This window comes from Mycteria americana, chromosome Z (genome assembly GCF_035582795.1).
Source record: "Mycteria americana isolate JAX WOST 10 ecotype Jacksonville Zoo and Gardens chromosome Z, USCA_MyAme_1.0, whole genome shotgun sequence".
NCBI lineage: Eukaryota > Metazoa > Chordata > Aves > Ciconiiformes > Ciconiidae > Mycteria > Mycteria americana.
The window spans coordinates 21,263,806-21,281,832 of NC_134396.1; the positions used below are offsets into that span (position 1 = coordinate 21,263,806).

Here is an 18,027-nt window from a genome sequence, read left to right on the forward strand (position 1 = left end):
TCATAAGGAACAGTTCAGAAAATCAGGTACATAAAAGTCAGGGCATTAAAACACTTGATCTAGGAGGCTCCTAATAAATGTTATTCATCCAATTGCATATTTCTAGCAGAAAACAGTACTGCAAAACAATATTCAGACTATACTTTGTGGAGGAAGGAGGGGAACAGATAATTGTGTGCAACATCTCATAATTTCTTTGCAATAAACAAAGATGTAAACAAGAACACGGTCAAGACAATTGGACTGTTGTAAAATAATGCTGAAGTACTGACCAATCCAATTTCTATTGAGATCAAGAATTTGACCCATGTGAATAAATGTGTGCTACTGAACCATATTTATTTCCTGGGAAATCGACTGACATCCCACAGGAACTTCACAATGGTAGTGAAGGGCTTCACTGCCTAGATATGGATACTTGTAAACATTTTTACTGAAGTGAGGACATGAAATATTTAAGGTACATCTATTTCTTTGAAACTACAAACTATATGTCACAAACTACTGCTAGCTTAGCCTAAGATTGATCAGTGATGCACCCCTCACTTGGAAAGAAATACCTATTTGGTAGGTATTCAACTGCTTTTTTTTATGGCAGCCTGGTGCATCAATAAAGCAGAGCTGAAGAAAACACAATGGAACAGACAGGATACCAGGTTTAATATCCTGATGGGAGAAGGTCACTGGGAAGGACTGAACTTACTGCTGCTGTTCTGCATCACTGACAGATGTTCTCTAATCCCAGGGCAAGTTGTTCTTAAGGAACTATATTGCAGCCTTGTCAAATAAATTAAAATTTAGCACTAAGATTCTAGTGAATCTTGGTGTGTTAATGAGAACTGAAATTTTTGACATATTTTACCAAAAATGCTGTAAGCTGGCTGCATATCTCTTTGACACATCCTAATCCATGCATAAGAACAGAAAATACATTTCTTGATCTCTCATTGAGGATAAAGTGCCCATGTGGATCCTCATGTATTTATACATGGTCATTAATCTTTATTCTTAAATGTTATTTAAACTTGTTTAACTGGGAGAAAAAATAATTGTTTCCTTCTTGATAAATCACTAGAATTAACTAGCAGAAACTTCAGCTGAAACATTTTTAATATGTGGAGAAAGGTCCAAATCTTTTATTTATTGATATAATGAATGTGCAAAGGCACATGTCATTTAAAATTTAATTTGAAGGAGCTGATAAAGTAAAAAAACCTAGAATGCCACATTCTTTTTACTAGGAATTTTGTGTAGAATGAACTGTCAAGTTTTATTTATGTCACTATAATAAAGCAAAGAATCCAAGCCAGATATAGCATCAAGTTATTTTTACCCATTTGCATAAGACCTTTCACCTTAGGACCAGTATGAATAAAATGGAGCATGCCCAAAGAATACAACATAAAGGAGATAAGAAGCAGAGTGAGTGAGAGAGCGTCTGATCTAAATATGGAGCTAAATCAAAATGCAATGGATGTAAAACTAATAAAATTAAATGTGTCCAGGTGATGTGCAGCTTAGGTCTACGACTTACTGCTGTAAAAATTGACTGATTTCAAGAATTAAAGCAGGTTTGAAAGCAGAGATCCAGGCACTCACAAAGATAACATAAGGCAAATATTTATATCAGTCAATATTAAAAGTGCAAGCTTGTGATCCCCTAAGCATTTCATACTAAACATGAACAGTGTGATATCCCTCTGCTCATCCAAAGCAGAATTTCACTGGAACCCCGTCTGGCTTCATAACATGTTCTCTGGAATCAGGGATTCTTGAAACGCAAGATTCCTTGGTTTGTGTAGTCCTTCCAACAGGAGACTGCCCATCACAGGTGGACCTGTTTCTACTTAGTGGACAGATTTTTGTAATTTTCTCCAATTCATTTTGAAACTGTGCAAACGTCAGTGCAACTGAGCACCTGTTAGATTTGTGGTGATTACATTTTATGGAAATTTAAAATAAAATTCTTTGTTGAGATGTATTTAGGGCCAAAACTGAAGTTTTTATGAAAAATTCCAGAAAACAAAGGCTGGGGTTTTTGACAGCTTTTACTGAAGAAACCTTTACTGAAACAGGTCCTCAATCAGTCTCTTACAAGTTTTTTCCATGCATCATCTGGTGTCAGTAACTGAATTAAGACAAAATTCTGAAGCAGACGTATAATTAATTTCGTCCAGAATGGAAATTCTTATGTTCAATGTAGCAGCAGGAGTCTTCTTTCACAAAGAAGAACTAAAAAAAGCACTAGGTCATCTGTTTTGGAAGTTGTCACATCTGCAGATTTCAGTTCTGTCCCTTCCATCCCATAAAGAAGAACCTGTGTTATTTACTGCATATTATTTTCTTGCCCCTACATATCACTCGTTTTTCTTTAACAAACCTATTTTCTCAACATCTTACTCTGAAAATATAATTTCTTCAATATCATACTAGCAGTTGCTAATACCCTAATTGTACATCTATGGTCAAAAACTTTGTAAGACTGATAATTTCTGCTACTATAAATTATTGCTTTTCTTCCAAACATGATGAAAAATTGGGATTAATTTAAATAATCTGCTGGACACCTAATGTGACACTTCTAGCTTTTTACTCTTGTTTTTTAATTCAAACCTGAAAAATTAGAAGTTTGTTATTAATTGATGCTTAAGAGTCACTATTCAGTTCTAAGTGAATGGAATAAACCTAGATATTCTTGTAGGATACAAGAGACATTTTAAAATGCTTGTTGATTTTTACATATTTTGCATGTTACTGTTAAACATAATAATAAACAGTACATTAAAGAGCCAGGATTACCAAGGATGAATACTTACCTTTCTCTTATAAAGTCTGCTAAGTCTTTTGTTGACAAATGCCCGTGTTTCATGTTGTGATAGAGGACATCAAAGCCATTGTTCCTTTCCCCCTAAAGATTAACAAAAAGAAAGGAGAACTATGAAACACAACACGCTAAAGGAATTACAGAACAAAGTATAGAACCTATGCATTTTAATAACTGACGAAGTTCCATGAAGTGAATGATTTCTAATGCCTCAGCTTTTTACCAATTGCTGTGATTTCCTTTCAATCCCCTATATGTAAAACAAACTAAAAACACCCTAGCAGCTATTACTACCCTTTGAATGACAACTCTTCTATTACATATTTCTAGGCTATATTCAAAGCCATTACTTTTCTAGATTTCTACATGTCTTGCATTCTTCATTTCCCATCTTATTAAACACATACTTAATATTGTACTCTCTCTTCATTCTCTCATATCTTTCATTATTTTCCATGAACTAAAATTCACACTTTGGGATCACTGAATATCCAGCCTCCCCAGTTCTTCACACTTCATGTATCTTCTCTGTTTTCTGTAAAATTATTGAAAGGAAAATCACTAACCTCTTCCTTCTCACAGGTAACTTCCCTTTCTCTATTCTTAAGTTTAGTTTTAAAACTTAAGACATTTTCCAGTGAGTAAGGTGTACCTCACCATTAAAACTGAGACACTGCCCTGAACACTGATTAATAAACTCAGCCAGCTTATCACCTCTGGCACTCTGGTGAACTTCCCCCGGACAGGAGAAAGCAACAATAGAAATGAAAGGAAGGCAAGGCAAGGCAAGGCATGGCATAATAGCACTGCTACTATAAAAGTTTTCCTGTCAAACTATCCATTCCCCTCCTCCCTTCCAAAAGCTTCAGATCCATAACACTGCTGCTACAAAAGACACAGAAGCACGTCCTCAGGAAAACTGCATGCATGTTCAGAGTGGAAAGGAAAGAAGGATGGAAAGCAGAATCAATGGCACCTCTGCATCTCCAGTGAGAGGAGCCTGAGGATTTGGTCATACACCCCTCCAAACATTTCTGTCCTTTTTGTTCTGGAAAAATTAGTTAGTGCGGCCATAGGGCACACCTGATCAGGGAGACTATACAGCTGAAAAATAAAGCTGGCAAATAAAAGTAAAGATCAGTGATCCGGATCACTATGAGGACACGAACAGCTGCACTGCTCAGCAGAAGAGGTGGGAGCAAGGAGAAGGCAGGCAGGGATCTGCCAGCTTAAGTAAGTGGAAGCAGCCATGGGTGGATGGGAAGAGCTTCACAGCAGCCATGGTAGTAGGCCCACTTCTATGAAGTGTTAACTGCACCAGACAATACATCAGTCTTATCAATAATATAGCAAGTTGCCTTAAAGGACACCACACATAGACACATAAATTTACAAATAACAGACAACTGAAGGCAATTTGCTTCAGATTACTAGCCTGGATTATTTGTTTTACTTTTTCCAAACATTGGGGAAAACAAAACAAAACCAAACAAACGAAAAGAAAAAGCACCTATAAAATCACAGTTCCTAAAGTTGCACTAAGTTGTAACCTGGAAAAGTTCATCAAAATGCAGATTAGTTTAGCGTAAGTGCAATTACAGAAATGTCTGTAAAAAGTACAAGCAGAAATATATTGAATACATGAAAATACAGTAAACTCTAAAAGGACTATCTACAGAGCAAGGCTTTTATAAGCTCAAAAAATAAAAGAAGGGTAAGAACACCAATTAGTAGGAAAAGTAATCTATTTTTTTTTAATGTCTTACTCTTTCACTCCCCTTTCACTCCTATCTAACAATTTTTCCTTGTAGTTTGAAGCCCACAATAATTTTGACTACTGGTGCACTAATAGGTAGCTTATTAACTTTCTGTATTTACTCAATATAAACCCTGAATGTCACTGCATTACATAAACACCAGAATAACTCTATAATTAAGACCTCACCGATGTTTGCAATTAGAATTCAAAATAAAATTCTTATTTAACTAATCCAAAGTTGTTACTGTACCCAAATTTGGAGATAAACATTAGGCATTTCTTCCAGAAAAACTAATAAAATTCTCCTTTATGAAATGTTCCTTCCCTTTGCCTTAAGGTGTTTCTTCTAGCTAAACCAACACATTGATCAAAATGTGCTGAATATAGACTGCTTCTGAACTTTTTTAAAAGCAACTTTTCATAATGGGAACTTTAACGGGGACTTTTCTATACTGGAGCTCCATAAATTTCCTGCCACTTTAGAAATACAGGAAGGGTAGCATAGCCATGACCCAGCCTCTGGCTGCAGCCTTCCTGATGGCTGATAATCTGTCAGAAATGTAACTTTGCAAACCTTTAGAGAACGAAATGAGCCACAGCAACCAATTCCCATCATCATCTTGTTCCCTAACTGTAACTGAAGGTTACTGCAAAGGAACTTGTTTTTCCACTTAAATGAAGTTTTCTAATCAGTCCTACTCTTGTTCCTGACTTCACATTGAATGGCAGAAAGCATGACAGAGAAACAGAACAGATACTTTCCTCAATTAAAAAAGTCTCCTGAAAGCCACATCTTTTATACATTATCAATAGTTATCAGAGGCTAAGAAGCTATGTGAAAAATATATTAAGGTTTAAACAAAGCAGCCAGTCCAAAGCAGACTCCCAGATTTGAGGGCCTATGTGGTTTAAGCTTGGCACAACTAAAATACATGTTTTCACTTGTGAATATAATGCCAAGTGTAGCCTATCTTACCAGTATCAGACTCTACCTACAAGCAGAAACATCTAGACTTCAAAACTGTTCAATAATTTACATGATCAAGAGTTCTGATGATTAAGCTGATGACAATTCTATAAATTATGTTATCTTCTACCCATGTTTGGAGACATACATGTACCTATGTCAAATTAAGTATGGTATCTCAGTGCAGAGAGCTGACATTTTTCTGCTTAGGAAAAGCTATACGTCCTATCCACAACTCCTTCATTCAGTAGTTATTTTCATGAAGAGTAGCTCAACTAATTCATACATGAGCATCAGAGTTAAGGCTCTGTATTTAGGATAAAGACAGGGATGTATGCTGTGGCTAAGAGGAAAAGTAGTTCAATTTACAAAGTATGTATCCTCTTATATGCACATATGCCATCAACACTGTTGATTTGTGGTTTGGTTGTTTTTCCTCAATAGTGCCCCTCCCCACACACATTGTATAAAATTCTGTACATGGAAATTGTGTGTCTAGCCAATTTTTCTTTATTAAGTGTTTTTACCTGCTCCTTCCTGGTGGCACCAGTGATAGCTGGGATCACTAAAAACCCAGTACTGACCTTCTTAAAAATAAGTAAATGCAGCACATAGGAGAGGAAACTGATGAGACTTTCCACTCCCTTTCAGAAGCAAGCACCATCCACTGCTATGACAGACAGACGGTAAAGTTAGATGCAGATTCTTCTACAAGTTGCATCTTGGAGAAAGAGGAACCTCTGTTGTCATGTATAACATCAGGTTATATGCAACAGACTTCCGGATCAGTTTGAAAGACCATTCTGAATGTCATTTCACAGGTAAAACACCATCTGTTGAGGATGATCCCTGTCATTACTCAACAGAAAACAACTGTAAAGCTGTGTACGAGAACAAAAAATGTAAGTGGTCCCCTCTCTATATAGGCTCCATTTAATTACTTTGAAGTTCATAAGCAGTCTTCTTCCCTAGAGCTAACAAAACTCTCTCTTCAGAAGCTAGTGTTCTTGTTGAGGTTTCCCATTTTACACTGCCATAAGAGACCTCTTTTGTGTATATAGTGTAGATATCTCCTGACAGCAAGCCGTAAGAGGAAACAAGACTTCAAATACAAGTAAACAGTTCACTTAAATAGGCCTACAATGAGGCATTACTGACCAACTTTGCATACAAAATAAATTAAGTCATGGAAAGCGAGGGCAGACAGTCCTTCCATTTCCCTTCATCAAGAACTAACTGCAATGATTTTCTCATGGAAATGAAAGAAACCCTGTCAGCAAATGTGAAGTCAAAATTCAGCATTTCCATGACTTGTGCATAACAGGAAACAGATTACAGGAACTCTGTTTTACTGAACTACTTAATAGACTTTGAAAATTTTTAAGAATAAGTTTGTTTGTTGCATATAAAGATGATTCTGAATTTAAAACCCACATTTGGTAAAGCAGCCAGAAGTTTCTGGACAATCTGCAGCAGTATTTATTTCTCATGTTTCTAATCAAATTGTATGAGTGCAAGCTCTGCCTACTTTGGACTAAAACTGTTCAACATTAACATCTATTAGTGTAAAAAGTTAATACTCTCTATTAGTCTACTTGAATTCAAATTGGCCAGAGATGTCAAAAACTACAAGAAAAGGTTCTTCAGGTACATGAACAACAAGCAGAAACAGAAGGAAAATACTGGCCCACTGCTGAACTGGAGAGGTGAATTAGTCACCAGCAACACTGAAAAGGCAGAGGTTCTCAACACTTTCTTCACCTCTGTCTTTACCAGCACTGTTGGGTCCCAGGCCTTGGGAACAAAAATCCAGGTTGATGCAAACACAGACCCACCACCAGTGAAGGAAGAGTTGGTATGTGAACTATTACAGGAGCTTCACCCCTACAAATTGATGGGCCCTGACAATATCCATCGGGGGTTTTAAGAGAGCTGGCTGACATTGCGAGGCCACTCTCCATACTCTTTGAGAAGTCATGGAGATCAGGGGACATCCCAGAAGACTGGAAGAAGGCTAATGTCACCCCCCATGTATAAGAAGGGCTTGAAGGAGAATCCAGGAAATTATAGGCCCATCAGACCTACTTCAGTCCCTGGGAAAGTTATGGAACAAATCCTCCTGGGGGCTATCACAAGTCAAATGAAGCGCATGATTGGGAAAAGCCAGCACGGATTCACCAAGGGCAAATCATGCTTGACAAACCTGATCGCCTTCTATGACAAAGTAACCTGCTTGGTTGATGTGGGCAAGCGGTGGACATGGTCTACCTGGATTTCTCCAAGGCTTTTGATTTGGTTTCCCACAGCCTCCTCCTAGAGAAACTGATGCGTTACGGTCTAGACAAGTGGTCTGTGTAGTGGGTGGGGAACTGGCTGACAGGCTGCACCCAGAGAGTGGTGGTAAATAGTTCCTTTTCAAACTGGCAACCTGTCACAAGTGGGGTCCCCCAAGGATTGATATTGGGCCCAATGCTGTTTAATATCTTCATAAGTGATCTGGCTGATGGGGTCAACTGTACTCTGATGAAGTTTGCTGGTGATACCAAACTGAGTGGGAAAATGGACGCTTTGGAAGGGAGAGCCACCCTGCAGGAAGACCTGGATAGGCTGGAAGAGTGGGCTAACAGGGACCTTATGAATTTCAACATGGACAAATGTAAGGTCTTGCACCTGAGAAAACATAACCCAGGAGTGCAGCACAGGCTGGGATCTACCCGGCTGGGGACCAGCTCTGTGGAAAGGGACCTGAGGGACAACAAACTCAATATGAGTGAACAGTGTGCTGCTGCGGCAAAGAAAGCCAACAGGACGCTGGGTTGCAGCAACAAGGGCATCACCAGCAGAGATAAAGAAGTCATTATCCCACTCTACTCAGCGCTTGTCAGGCCGCACCTGGAATACTGTGTTCAGTTTTGGTCCCTGCTATGCAAAAAAGATGTGGGCAGGCTGGAGAGGGTCCAGAGAAGGGCCACAAAGATGATCAACGGACTGGGAAGCCTGCCATGTGAGGAAAGGCTGAGAGAACTGGGTTTGTTCAGCCTTGAGAAAAGAAGGCTTAGGGGAGACCTTATCACCATGTTCCAGTATTTAAAGGGTAGCTACAAAGAAGATGGAGATTCCCTTCATTACAAGGAGCCACATGGAAAAGACGAGGGGTAACGGGTAAAAGTTATTCCTGGGGAGATTCTAATTGGACACAAGAGGAAAATTTTTCACAATGAGAAGAATCAGCCATTGGAGTAATCTCCCCAGGGAAGTGGTGGATTCCCCAACATTGCACACTTTTAAGATTTGGCTGGACAGGGTGCTGGGCCATCTTGTCTAGACTGTCCTTCTGCCAAGAAAGGTTGGACCAGATGACCCCTGAGGTCCCTTCCAACCTGGTATTCTATGATTATAGCACCGTCTTTTTACCCAGTATAAACAAATGTTTCTGAATTATTATGGTGATTCTGAAGTTCCCATGACTGGTCAGATACGTACTACTTGTTTAGCTAGGGTGAGAAGCAAGAAAAGCACAGCTGCAAATACTGTTTTCACAGCAAAACTAAGCATATGAGACAATAAAAGGCATATGCAGTTCTTAAACACATTTTTATTTTGGTCAAACTTTAGAAGCTTGATGAGAGAAGTTCAGACAAAGTTTGACTTCTTCTAACTAAGTTCAGCAAGTAAAAGAAGCATTTGACAATAAATGAATTACTGTCATTTCAAACTATGCTTTTAGAACATGCATTAGCAGTGGTTAAGCATGCACGATCATTCCTTCAACCCTTTAAGCATGACCACATCACCACATTACAAAGAAGAAATGGAACAGACTGAGAAAATGTACTTTTGATTATAAACTATTTAAGTCATAACCTGCCTAATCCTCTGTTTAAAATAGCCTACCAAACCCACAACTTATTCTCAAGGAAACAAGCAGACAAATATTCAAACTGCAACATTTGGAAGTGGTACTTCAACTTAATTACAGGTTTTCTTTTTAACAATAAAAAAGTTCAGGTCCCTAATTTACTTCAAACCGTCATAAAATGAAGACTGGATAATCTCCAAATTAAGTTTCCAAATCCTAGTTAAACCTTACAACTGCCTTTGGCAAACATGATACATCAATGAAATATGACCAACATTCCCCCACCTTGTTAGATAAATGCTAAATAGGAAAAGCCTAGAAAAGAATGAATGTGGGAAATAGAATCGCTTCAATTTTTGAAGCAAAAATAGAAAAATTTGTATCCGTTGCCTCTTGTTTTGGTCAGGTCCAGAGAAACTGTCCTACAACTAGTTTTACACTTAAATTACTGCTCATGCTCCTCTGTCAGAAACGAGTATGGAAAAACCACACCCCTGATAAACAGACTATGCATGCAAGAATCCTGATACAGATAAATCATAATGGCATCAAAGTCCTTCTGGTAAAAAAATTTTGTATCAAGAAAATTCCAGAGTTGCACCAATATACCAAATAATAACTGTAGAGAATCCATTAATGAGGGGTGAAGGAGCACAACTCCTTCATACAGGTGAAATTCAGTATTGGCTGAAACCAGGTACAACTGTTCAGCAACTACAAGATTTGATTTATGCAGCTTAAAGGAGACCTTATTTTAACAATTAATGTACAAATTTTAGTGCAACAGAATAATAGAGACTGGGTGTTCATTCCTGTAATTCTGAAATGAAAGTTCCAAATATTAACCAAAACCAATCTTTACCCACAAACTTAGAAGACATATACTATTCATTATGGTCGTCCATTTGTACTATCAACTTTTTTGCATTCACTCATAAAGTAGTAACACTTTAAAGAAACAAAACAATAGAAATTCTCCTAACTCCAGGGATATGTAAACTCTGAGATGCTCTGAAAAATGTTGTAGTTTTCTTTAAACTGTTACTCCTTGCTGCAGTTTCAAATAAGTAATGTGTTTAATCCTTTCCACCTAAACAATTATTTAATTTAATGGGCCCTGTATACATGAAAATACTCCTGTGATTACTATTATGCATTAAATTTTGAAAGCTAGCTATCAGTAAATTTTAATTTCTGAGTGTCTGAAAGAGCTATAGAAAATCAAGAGCATCGAAACATGGAAAAAAGCAGTCACCTGATGTTTACATAGGCAAGGTATCTTCTTCAGTTCTGAAAGTTTTGAGAAGTTTGAACACAAAAGCAACCAGGCAATTTCAATTTCCTTCTTCCAGCTTCAATAAATTAAATAAAGATCAGCTCCAGAGAAGCTCTACACATATGAGGAAGGACAGATATTTTCCTCTATATCTAGATAATTAAAAATATTTTTTGAACAAGAAGATGGGAAGTTGTCAACTCATGCTAGTTGTACACACACAGAGGAAGGAGACTAAGCAAATATTGCACAACAGCGCTCCTGAAACTGAGCATCCAACTGTATGCCAAGTGGGCAGAAGAGTAACACTGTGTAAACATATGAATGGAACTCCAGATGGAAGCATGACAAGTCTCAGTGTCACTCATATCGCATAAGTGCGTAAGACAATAAGTCTTACACTTACTAGAGCAAGCCTCTTCACAAAGCTAAGATTATTAACTCAGGATACTGCCAACCCTTACATGTAACAAAAGCTCTTGAAAAGAAAGGAATCCTCCTCACAGCCATTCTCAAAAGCTACAGGTAACACAAGCGATTAAAAAGATAAAATAAAAGGAATTTGTCAAAGCCAATTTAAACACACATTTTTATATCCCAGAACTTCCAGAGTTACCAAGCACAGCATTACACCAAGACCAGTTTCAGCTATACACAGAACTTCCAGCAGTTAAATTAATTTAAAACAATTAATAAATAAACACTGACTGGCTTAGAAGTGGCTTATTTTTGTTGACTTGACATAGTTTAATAGACTTACAATTAACAAAAGTATCACCTGCACTGGTCAGTTTAAATACAAAGTCAAAGCTTATGCAACACTTCCTAAGCGGTGATAAGGAAACAGTAAGTCAATGATAACGAATGCTTTTTATTCTACTGTACCAGTATGAGTGTACTCAAAGTGACAAAACTTAGCTATGTATAATGTAAATAACTTATGGAAGTGTTCCCTTTAAATTACATCATTGTTTTGATGTAGCACATACATAGCAGCAAGCATCAAATGTATTATGACAACATCCTAATTAGGAGTTGGGAATGTTTGGCCATGTGACTTGAATGCCTGAAACTCAGTCATAAGAATCAAAGCCATTTATAGCCTGTACTACTAGTCCAAAATTTTTAATACTACAAAAAAGTAACTGTATCCTACTGACTTTGAAAACTGCGGCTTTAGAGTGCTGCGTTCTATTAGTACACCCCTACATTTTTCAAGTGATAGTAAAGTTTTTCAGGTGACAGTACAGGTCTCTGTACTTCAACTTTAGACATCCTGAAAAGAGTCTTGTTTATCTCTCTATGATCTCTTAGAAGCAGTCAACAGATGGCAGGCCCATAAAACACCCATTTTTATTACATTTTCTAAAAAAAACCCCCCAAAACAAAAAAAACAAAACAAAATTGCTCATGATAAGCTTCAAGACTATTACAATAAAGAAGCTAAGATTTGTTTTGTTTACATGAGCACTTTTAAGAAGTTCTTAAAAGACAGCAGCCTAAATAGTGTGTGTAAGAAATTGATACACATTCACATATAAGTCACCCCCCTTTTCTGAAGAAATCAGTTAAGTCCCTCAAGTTTCTGATGTCTTTTCCTATCAGTTACAGCAAATTACCAAATCAGGAGAGAGCATCCCACAGCTCAGGATCCAGACTTCCATTTCCAATGCATAATTTCAGCTGCAAACTGATGACAGCATGTACATCAAATAATTAAATATTAATTATATTTTAGGTTCATCTTCACATCAATGCTTTAGAAAGTATAGTTATGCCATTCCATAGGCAACAAAAACATTTTGCCTGGTGCTACCTGGAAGGGCAAGGCAAAAGCAAGAAACAGAAGACAAGTCTTCTAAAGTTCTACACAATACCACCTTTCTTTCTCCTTACAGATTTGTTATTTTCAGTCAGTAGGCATTTAGAGCATTTTAACAGCAACCTTCTAATTTCCATCTTAACTTTCTCACCACATTTCGAAACATACATAGATTGTATCCCAAGTCTTCCAAAGCACTGCAGTAACAATTCTGAACTATAACCTATCCTGAAAAGTTAGTAAAAGTGAAGAAGCCTAATGATTCAAAATGCACAAACCTATAATTTATGCTCAGTTCTGAGGATATATAGAAACTCAATACTTTCTGACATTAAAGATCCATCATATTTAGACACTACAGTTAATCCTGAAAGATTTACCCACAACAGCAAAGAAGGAGCAGTCCCCTTTCCTTTTTATTTTACTTCTACACAAAATAAAACCCTGTCCATGGTATTACAAAGGCTTCTCAGGGAAGTTTTGCAAGTTTAAGATCCTGTCTAATATCTTTGTCATCATTGCAAGACAAACAAGAATACACTTGTTGTCCTACTTTGTGTCATTTTTGGAGGTAGGAGAAAAACCTGCACAAACCTCCTTCTCCTGGCACTCATTGCTGACCCGCACTAGGAGTTTTGCCAGCAGAGCTATAAAGCAAAGACTTTGTAGAGCAGAAAGAGAGAATGGGAAGTTTGGGTAGATGTCTACTACCTTCATATTTGCTGGTAGCATTCGTGAAGATACAGACAGGGAAAGAGAATGTACGGGAATGGCCTACTGCCTTCACTGATTTAACAAAATTATTGACTTACTAACAAAATAAAATACAACTGATCAGACAAACAGTAAATGAACATACCATAGTACATAACACAGTTAAATAGAAAAGTGTTTCATTTCAGTTGAGATAGCTATTTTACTTTAATCTTAGGAGGACATAGTAACTTTTCCAATGAAAATGTGACTTTTTATATTAATTTAAATGTTATTTTTAGGAAAGATAAAAATTTTCCACATATTAGTTTAATACTGATCTCCCACACTGACGCTTCAAATTAAGCAGATTAGTATGCCAAGAGAGCAAATCTAGTATCTTGTTTCACTAAATTTTAATATTCTGTTGAAAGCAAAACTTAAAAAGATTTAAAATTAGACGTGATGCTGCAAACAAAACATGAAACCTGGCTTGAGCTATGATTTATGTTCAAGATTAGTACATTGTATTTGTGAAATTAGTTTTCCCTAAACATTAAGGATAACTGTTGCTTACGCAGAAAAAGCAGACATCTAAAAGGTATTTTCTCTTTTTTTTTTTTATTTCAGTCTCGACAAATAATCACTTCTATGTTTCCCCTACTAGCTGGTAGAGATGCACATTAAAATTAAATATGCAGCAAAGAAGTAGCAACGTTGTAAACAGCCCGATGATTACAAGAACACTTTAACGTTTCAGACCAGCTATGCTCACAATGAAAACAAGTTTCATTTCACGTGAGGCTCAACAATAATCCAAATCCGTACTTCAATTTTTTCTCCATATATATCTATCCACTTAAAAACTTACATATCTGCGCAGAGATGGCTGAGAAATTGTGTTTCTAAAACAGACGGGAAAGTCTGTTGTTTCCCCAGCTGGCTGCTGTTCAGGCTGTACCTTCTGACATGCAGACAGATACAAGTTATCGGTACAAAAGCACAAGGCTCCGAGGAGCGCAGCTTGTTAAGTTGTTACAGTCGGTGCTATTCCCCAAACAACTACACTGTTCGGGACGCTTCACGAAGAGAGAACGGACCGCAGCCCAAGCCACATCCACGCACCACGGTGCCTGCGAGAGCGAGACCCCCGAGCACAGGCTCTCCCGCTCGTGTCCGGGTATCCCTCGGCCCAGCGGCCCCACGGCGACCAGCAATCCCTCTCCGCCGTAGTCTCTCCCCGACGGACCCCCGAGCACCGCGCGAGGTGGAGGGCCAGGCAGGGGCAGGGGGCGGTGGTCCTCTCGCCCTGCCGTGGGCTGCCCAGGCGCGGGCAGCGGCGGCGCAGGCAGGTACCCCGCCTCCCCCACGGCCCAGCCCGGCCGAGGCGAGCCGCGGCGGGCGCAGGGGGCGGCCGCGGGGCGGAGGGGACGGCGGCCACCGTCCCCGCGCCGCGCCCCCCGCGGCAAGGCCCCGGCCCAGTCCCGGGGGTGGCGTAAGAGCCGAGGCTGCTGCCGCGGAGGGGAACCCGGCTGCACCGTGCCGTGCCCTGCCCTGCCCGTTCCACCCGCAGTGCTTCCCTACCCAGAAGCTCTCCACGAAGTACGCCATCATCACCCCGCTGCCGCCGCGGCCACCGGTGAGCCCGGCCCCGGCCGCCTCAGCCGCCGAGACGCGACGAAGGAAACGGGCGCCGCCGCGGCGCGCCGCCCTTCCCGTTACGGTGCAACCGCCTCCTTCCACACAGCTCCACCGCCCCGGTCCCGCGCATGCGCCCAGCCGCCGCCGGCCGCCGAGGCCGCTGCGCAGGCGCGTAGCCTGTCCCTCCCCCCGGCGTGGAGGGGCATGCGCGGAGAGCCCGTCCCGCCGCAGCCGTCGCCGCCTTGAGGCGGCTCCGCCTTGGGGCTGGCGGCCGGGCCGCCCCCGCCGCCTGCTGCCCCCTCGTGCCCGGCCGGGCGGAGAGCCAGCCCCCGCCGCAGGCCGGCAGGGCTCGGCTCGGCGCTTCTGCCGCAGCCCGCGCACGGTCCGGCAGCTCCGGTCGACGGCGAATGGCGGGCTGCCGTCTCGTGCGTGGAGAAGGCCTGATCTGTAGAACTGCGAACGTAGTTGCGGAGGGCAGACTCGGAAACCTCGGGTAAAACCCCCTCAAACGTATTCAGTAACCGCTAGGGAACAGCCGCAGTGAGTGCTGCAACGCATGGAGAAGAGATTCACGCTGTTTGAAGTGGCTTGGCATCCAAGCGTCGTTCCAGCCAAGTAGGGTAAGATCCTTCAAAGCAGATGATGACTAGTCCTGCTAGGAACTTTGCTGATAAAGCCTAGGTTACCCTCCCAAGTAAGCTAGGGAGGGTAAAAGGAGCATGGCACTGGACCTGTGGCATGCCACTGGACCTGTAAAATCCTCTCACAGGATTTTACAGGTCCAGTGGCATGCTCCTAAAAATGTTGCGCTTCATCTTAAAGCCAAAGAGTCTGGAGAAACTGTTTACTTCAAACCTTCATCTTCTGCGACAGTTCGGTTTCCAGACCCTAATCAATTGATGTAGATTATTAGCCAGTGGGGGTGATGCTGATTGCTGGACCAGAACACAGCCACTCAAGTGCCGTCTGTGGCCAGTCTGGAGTGCTGCTTTTCCGTGGGAGTATCTTAATATATTCTTCATGGGAGAGTCAGCACCACTGGGCTCCTTCTGGGACCGCAAGGAGTTCCTGTTCTACCTTAATGAGATGATTCGTTGCCCAAGACAGCACTTGGGTTTTAATTATTGACTAAAAATAGAGGGCCAGGCCTAAGCAGTGATTTGAGGGGCTGCAGCTCATTGTCCTATGCAAATGTGGTAAGCGCTTTATCCAAACTTTATCTATGGTTTTGTCAGCACAAAACTTTAGCCAAGATACAAAAACTAAGAAGCTGATACTCTGTGCTGGGTGTTCAAGGTCCTCCCTTCCCCCTCATGGAAACGCTGTCAGTTCTGGTTTGAAAATCTCACCTGCTTCCACCTTAATTCTGATGTCCTTTGGCCTTCGTTCTCTTAAGATATTAGGTAAGGCATAGGAGCAGAACATTCAAGTAATCCCTAAGAACCTGATGAGTTCACCAATTTACGTCAAATTTATGCTGATTAAAGACTTCTATGAAAGCCAAATGGTTAGGAAAGATGTAGTTCAGAAGTTTACAGAGCTATAGAATTTCATTAGGCAAAACAGTATTAGTTAGGGCAAACAAGACAGCCAAATCTGTATTATTCGTATCAATGTAAGTCAGTGTGATTCATTCTGCATTACAAAATTTCAACTACCTTTACCAAAGATACTTTCACAGAAGATGAACAATATCATTCTGAACTGGTATTACAGTCATTGGTAACTGGCTGTAAGCTTCAGTGCATCACTTCCTGTAGCTCTATGGTAGGTTTAGGAGGTCCTTTCTTTCTAGCAGTGTTCTCCCAAAGTTTCAGTATACGCAAAGTTTGCTAAGTTGTTGATGCCAAGACAGAAAACTTCTGAACCCCTTTCACAGTCAAAATTTCTTAAAAGTCCCAAGACTGTTAGATCTGGATCTCTCTCTTTTGATAATAGTAGTAAGCATGTGTACTGTAACTCTAAACAGTAACAACAAGCTATAAGACTACATTTAAGAAAAACTACTTTATCTACCTGTTTACTTGATATAAGTTAGCAGTCTGCATTATGATCTGAAGAAAGATATGAACATAGTACTTTCTGCAGTGTGCGTTGCTATCTGTAAGGATGTATACAAGGGCACACAGTGAGATAAAAGCTGCATGATCAGAGCTGAAGGCTTCTATTCCATAGAAGATAGAAAAATACCTTTCACAGGGACAGATACTATGCTATGATGGAAGGATAATCGGGTTCATTTCTACATTTCATAGAAAAGTTCCCATCTTCCACATTTTCAAAGCTATATAGTAATCCCTTATCTACTGCTACATCAAGATGAGAAGCAACTGCTGCAGTGCTGCAGCAAACTAGCATCACACAAATATCAAACCCATCCTCAGCTTTTCAACAACAACTTCCCACAAAAATTTGAGTGAAATGCAAAATCTTAGACCTGAACTTTAAGGCACCCTGCAGCATAGGTAGTTATGTAGAAAACCACTTTGACAGGGGTGACGATCAGGATCAATAGTTATGTTCTTAAGGCACACTGGAATCCTCCACAATAAAATTAATTTCTTAGGAGTGAACTTTCTTTTGAACTCCATACACTATCATAAAATGAGCTCTACCAGCAAGAAAGGGCAGTTCTTTACCATCCTACGTGCTGCATGCCAATCTTGTCACGTATCTTCTCTTTAAAGTAGCACATACTGAAAAATTCTTACTAAGGACAGTCCTATTATGCACGCTTCTTTTTTGGAGACTGGCCTGGATAAGAAAATCCTGGATTACTGATTACCTTGCTTTATGTGCTGCTGGATATTACGTAGTGAGCATGACTGAAGAATCAGTCCATGTGCTATGCCAGTGCCATGGCAATATCCAGTCAGTGTTTCTACAGTTTTTCAGTCATGCTTCTTGCATAATACCCAACAGCAGCTATTAGCAAATACCAGCACTCAGTATCTTGCATTTGAATTTAAAATTCAGTGTAAAGAAGCATATGGAGGTGTGATGGGGAGGCGATTTTATGTGCTGGGTTGGCGATTTTATGTGCTGCGTCAATATCCAGCTAGTTTATTACAGTCATTCTAGAAGGTGACAGACTCTGAGCTGACATGCACATGAGATCTTGAGATTATGACACCAGCTAAATCCAGGACTGAAAGGCAGAGATTGATGCTCACTCATATTCAAAAC

General features: G+C 40.1%; 1 protein-coding gene across 3 annotated transcripts in view; it reads right to left on the minus strand.

Annotated features, from left to right (window-relative positions):
• FCHO2 (FCH and mu domain containing endocytic adaptor 2) overlaps window positions 1-14,975 on the minus strand; it is a 96,355-nt gene extending 81,380 nt beyond the window's left edge. For 2 of the 3 annotated variants that reach the window (XM_075526329.1, XM_075526328.1), the window contains exons 1-2: window positions 14,785-14,975; window positions 2,817-2,908 (exon numbers count right to left, since the gene is read on the minus strand). In XM_075526329.1, coding sequence (XP_075382444.1) covers window positions 2,817-2,908; window positions 14,785-14,814 — 122 coding nt within the window. In that variant the 5' untranslated portion in view covers window positions 14,815-14,975. Of the gene's footprint in view, window positions 1-2,816; window positions 2,909-10,664; window positions 10,800-14,784 lie in introns of all 3 variants that reach the window. The other variant, XM_075526330.1, reaches the window with a different exon arrangement.
• Window positions 14,976-18,027: the final 3,052 nt, after the last annotated feature.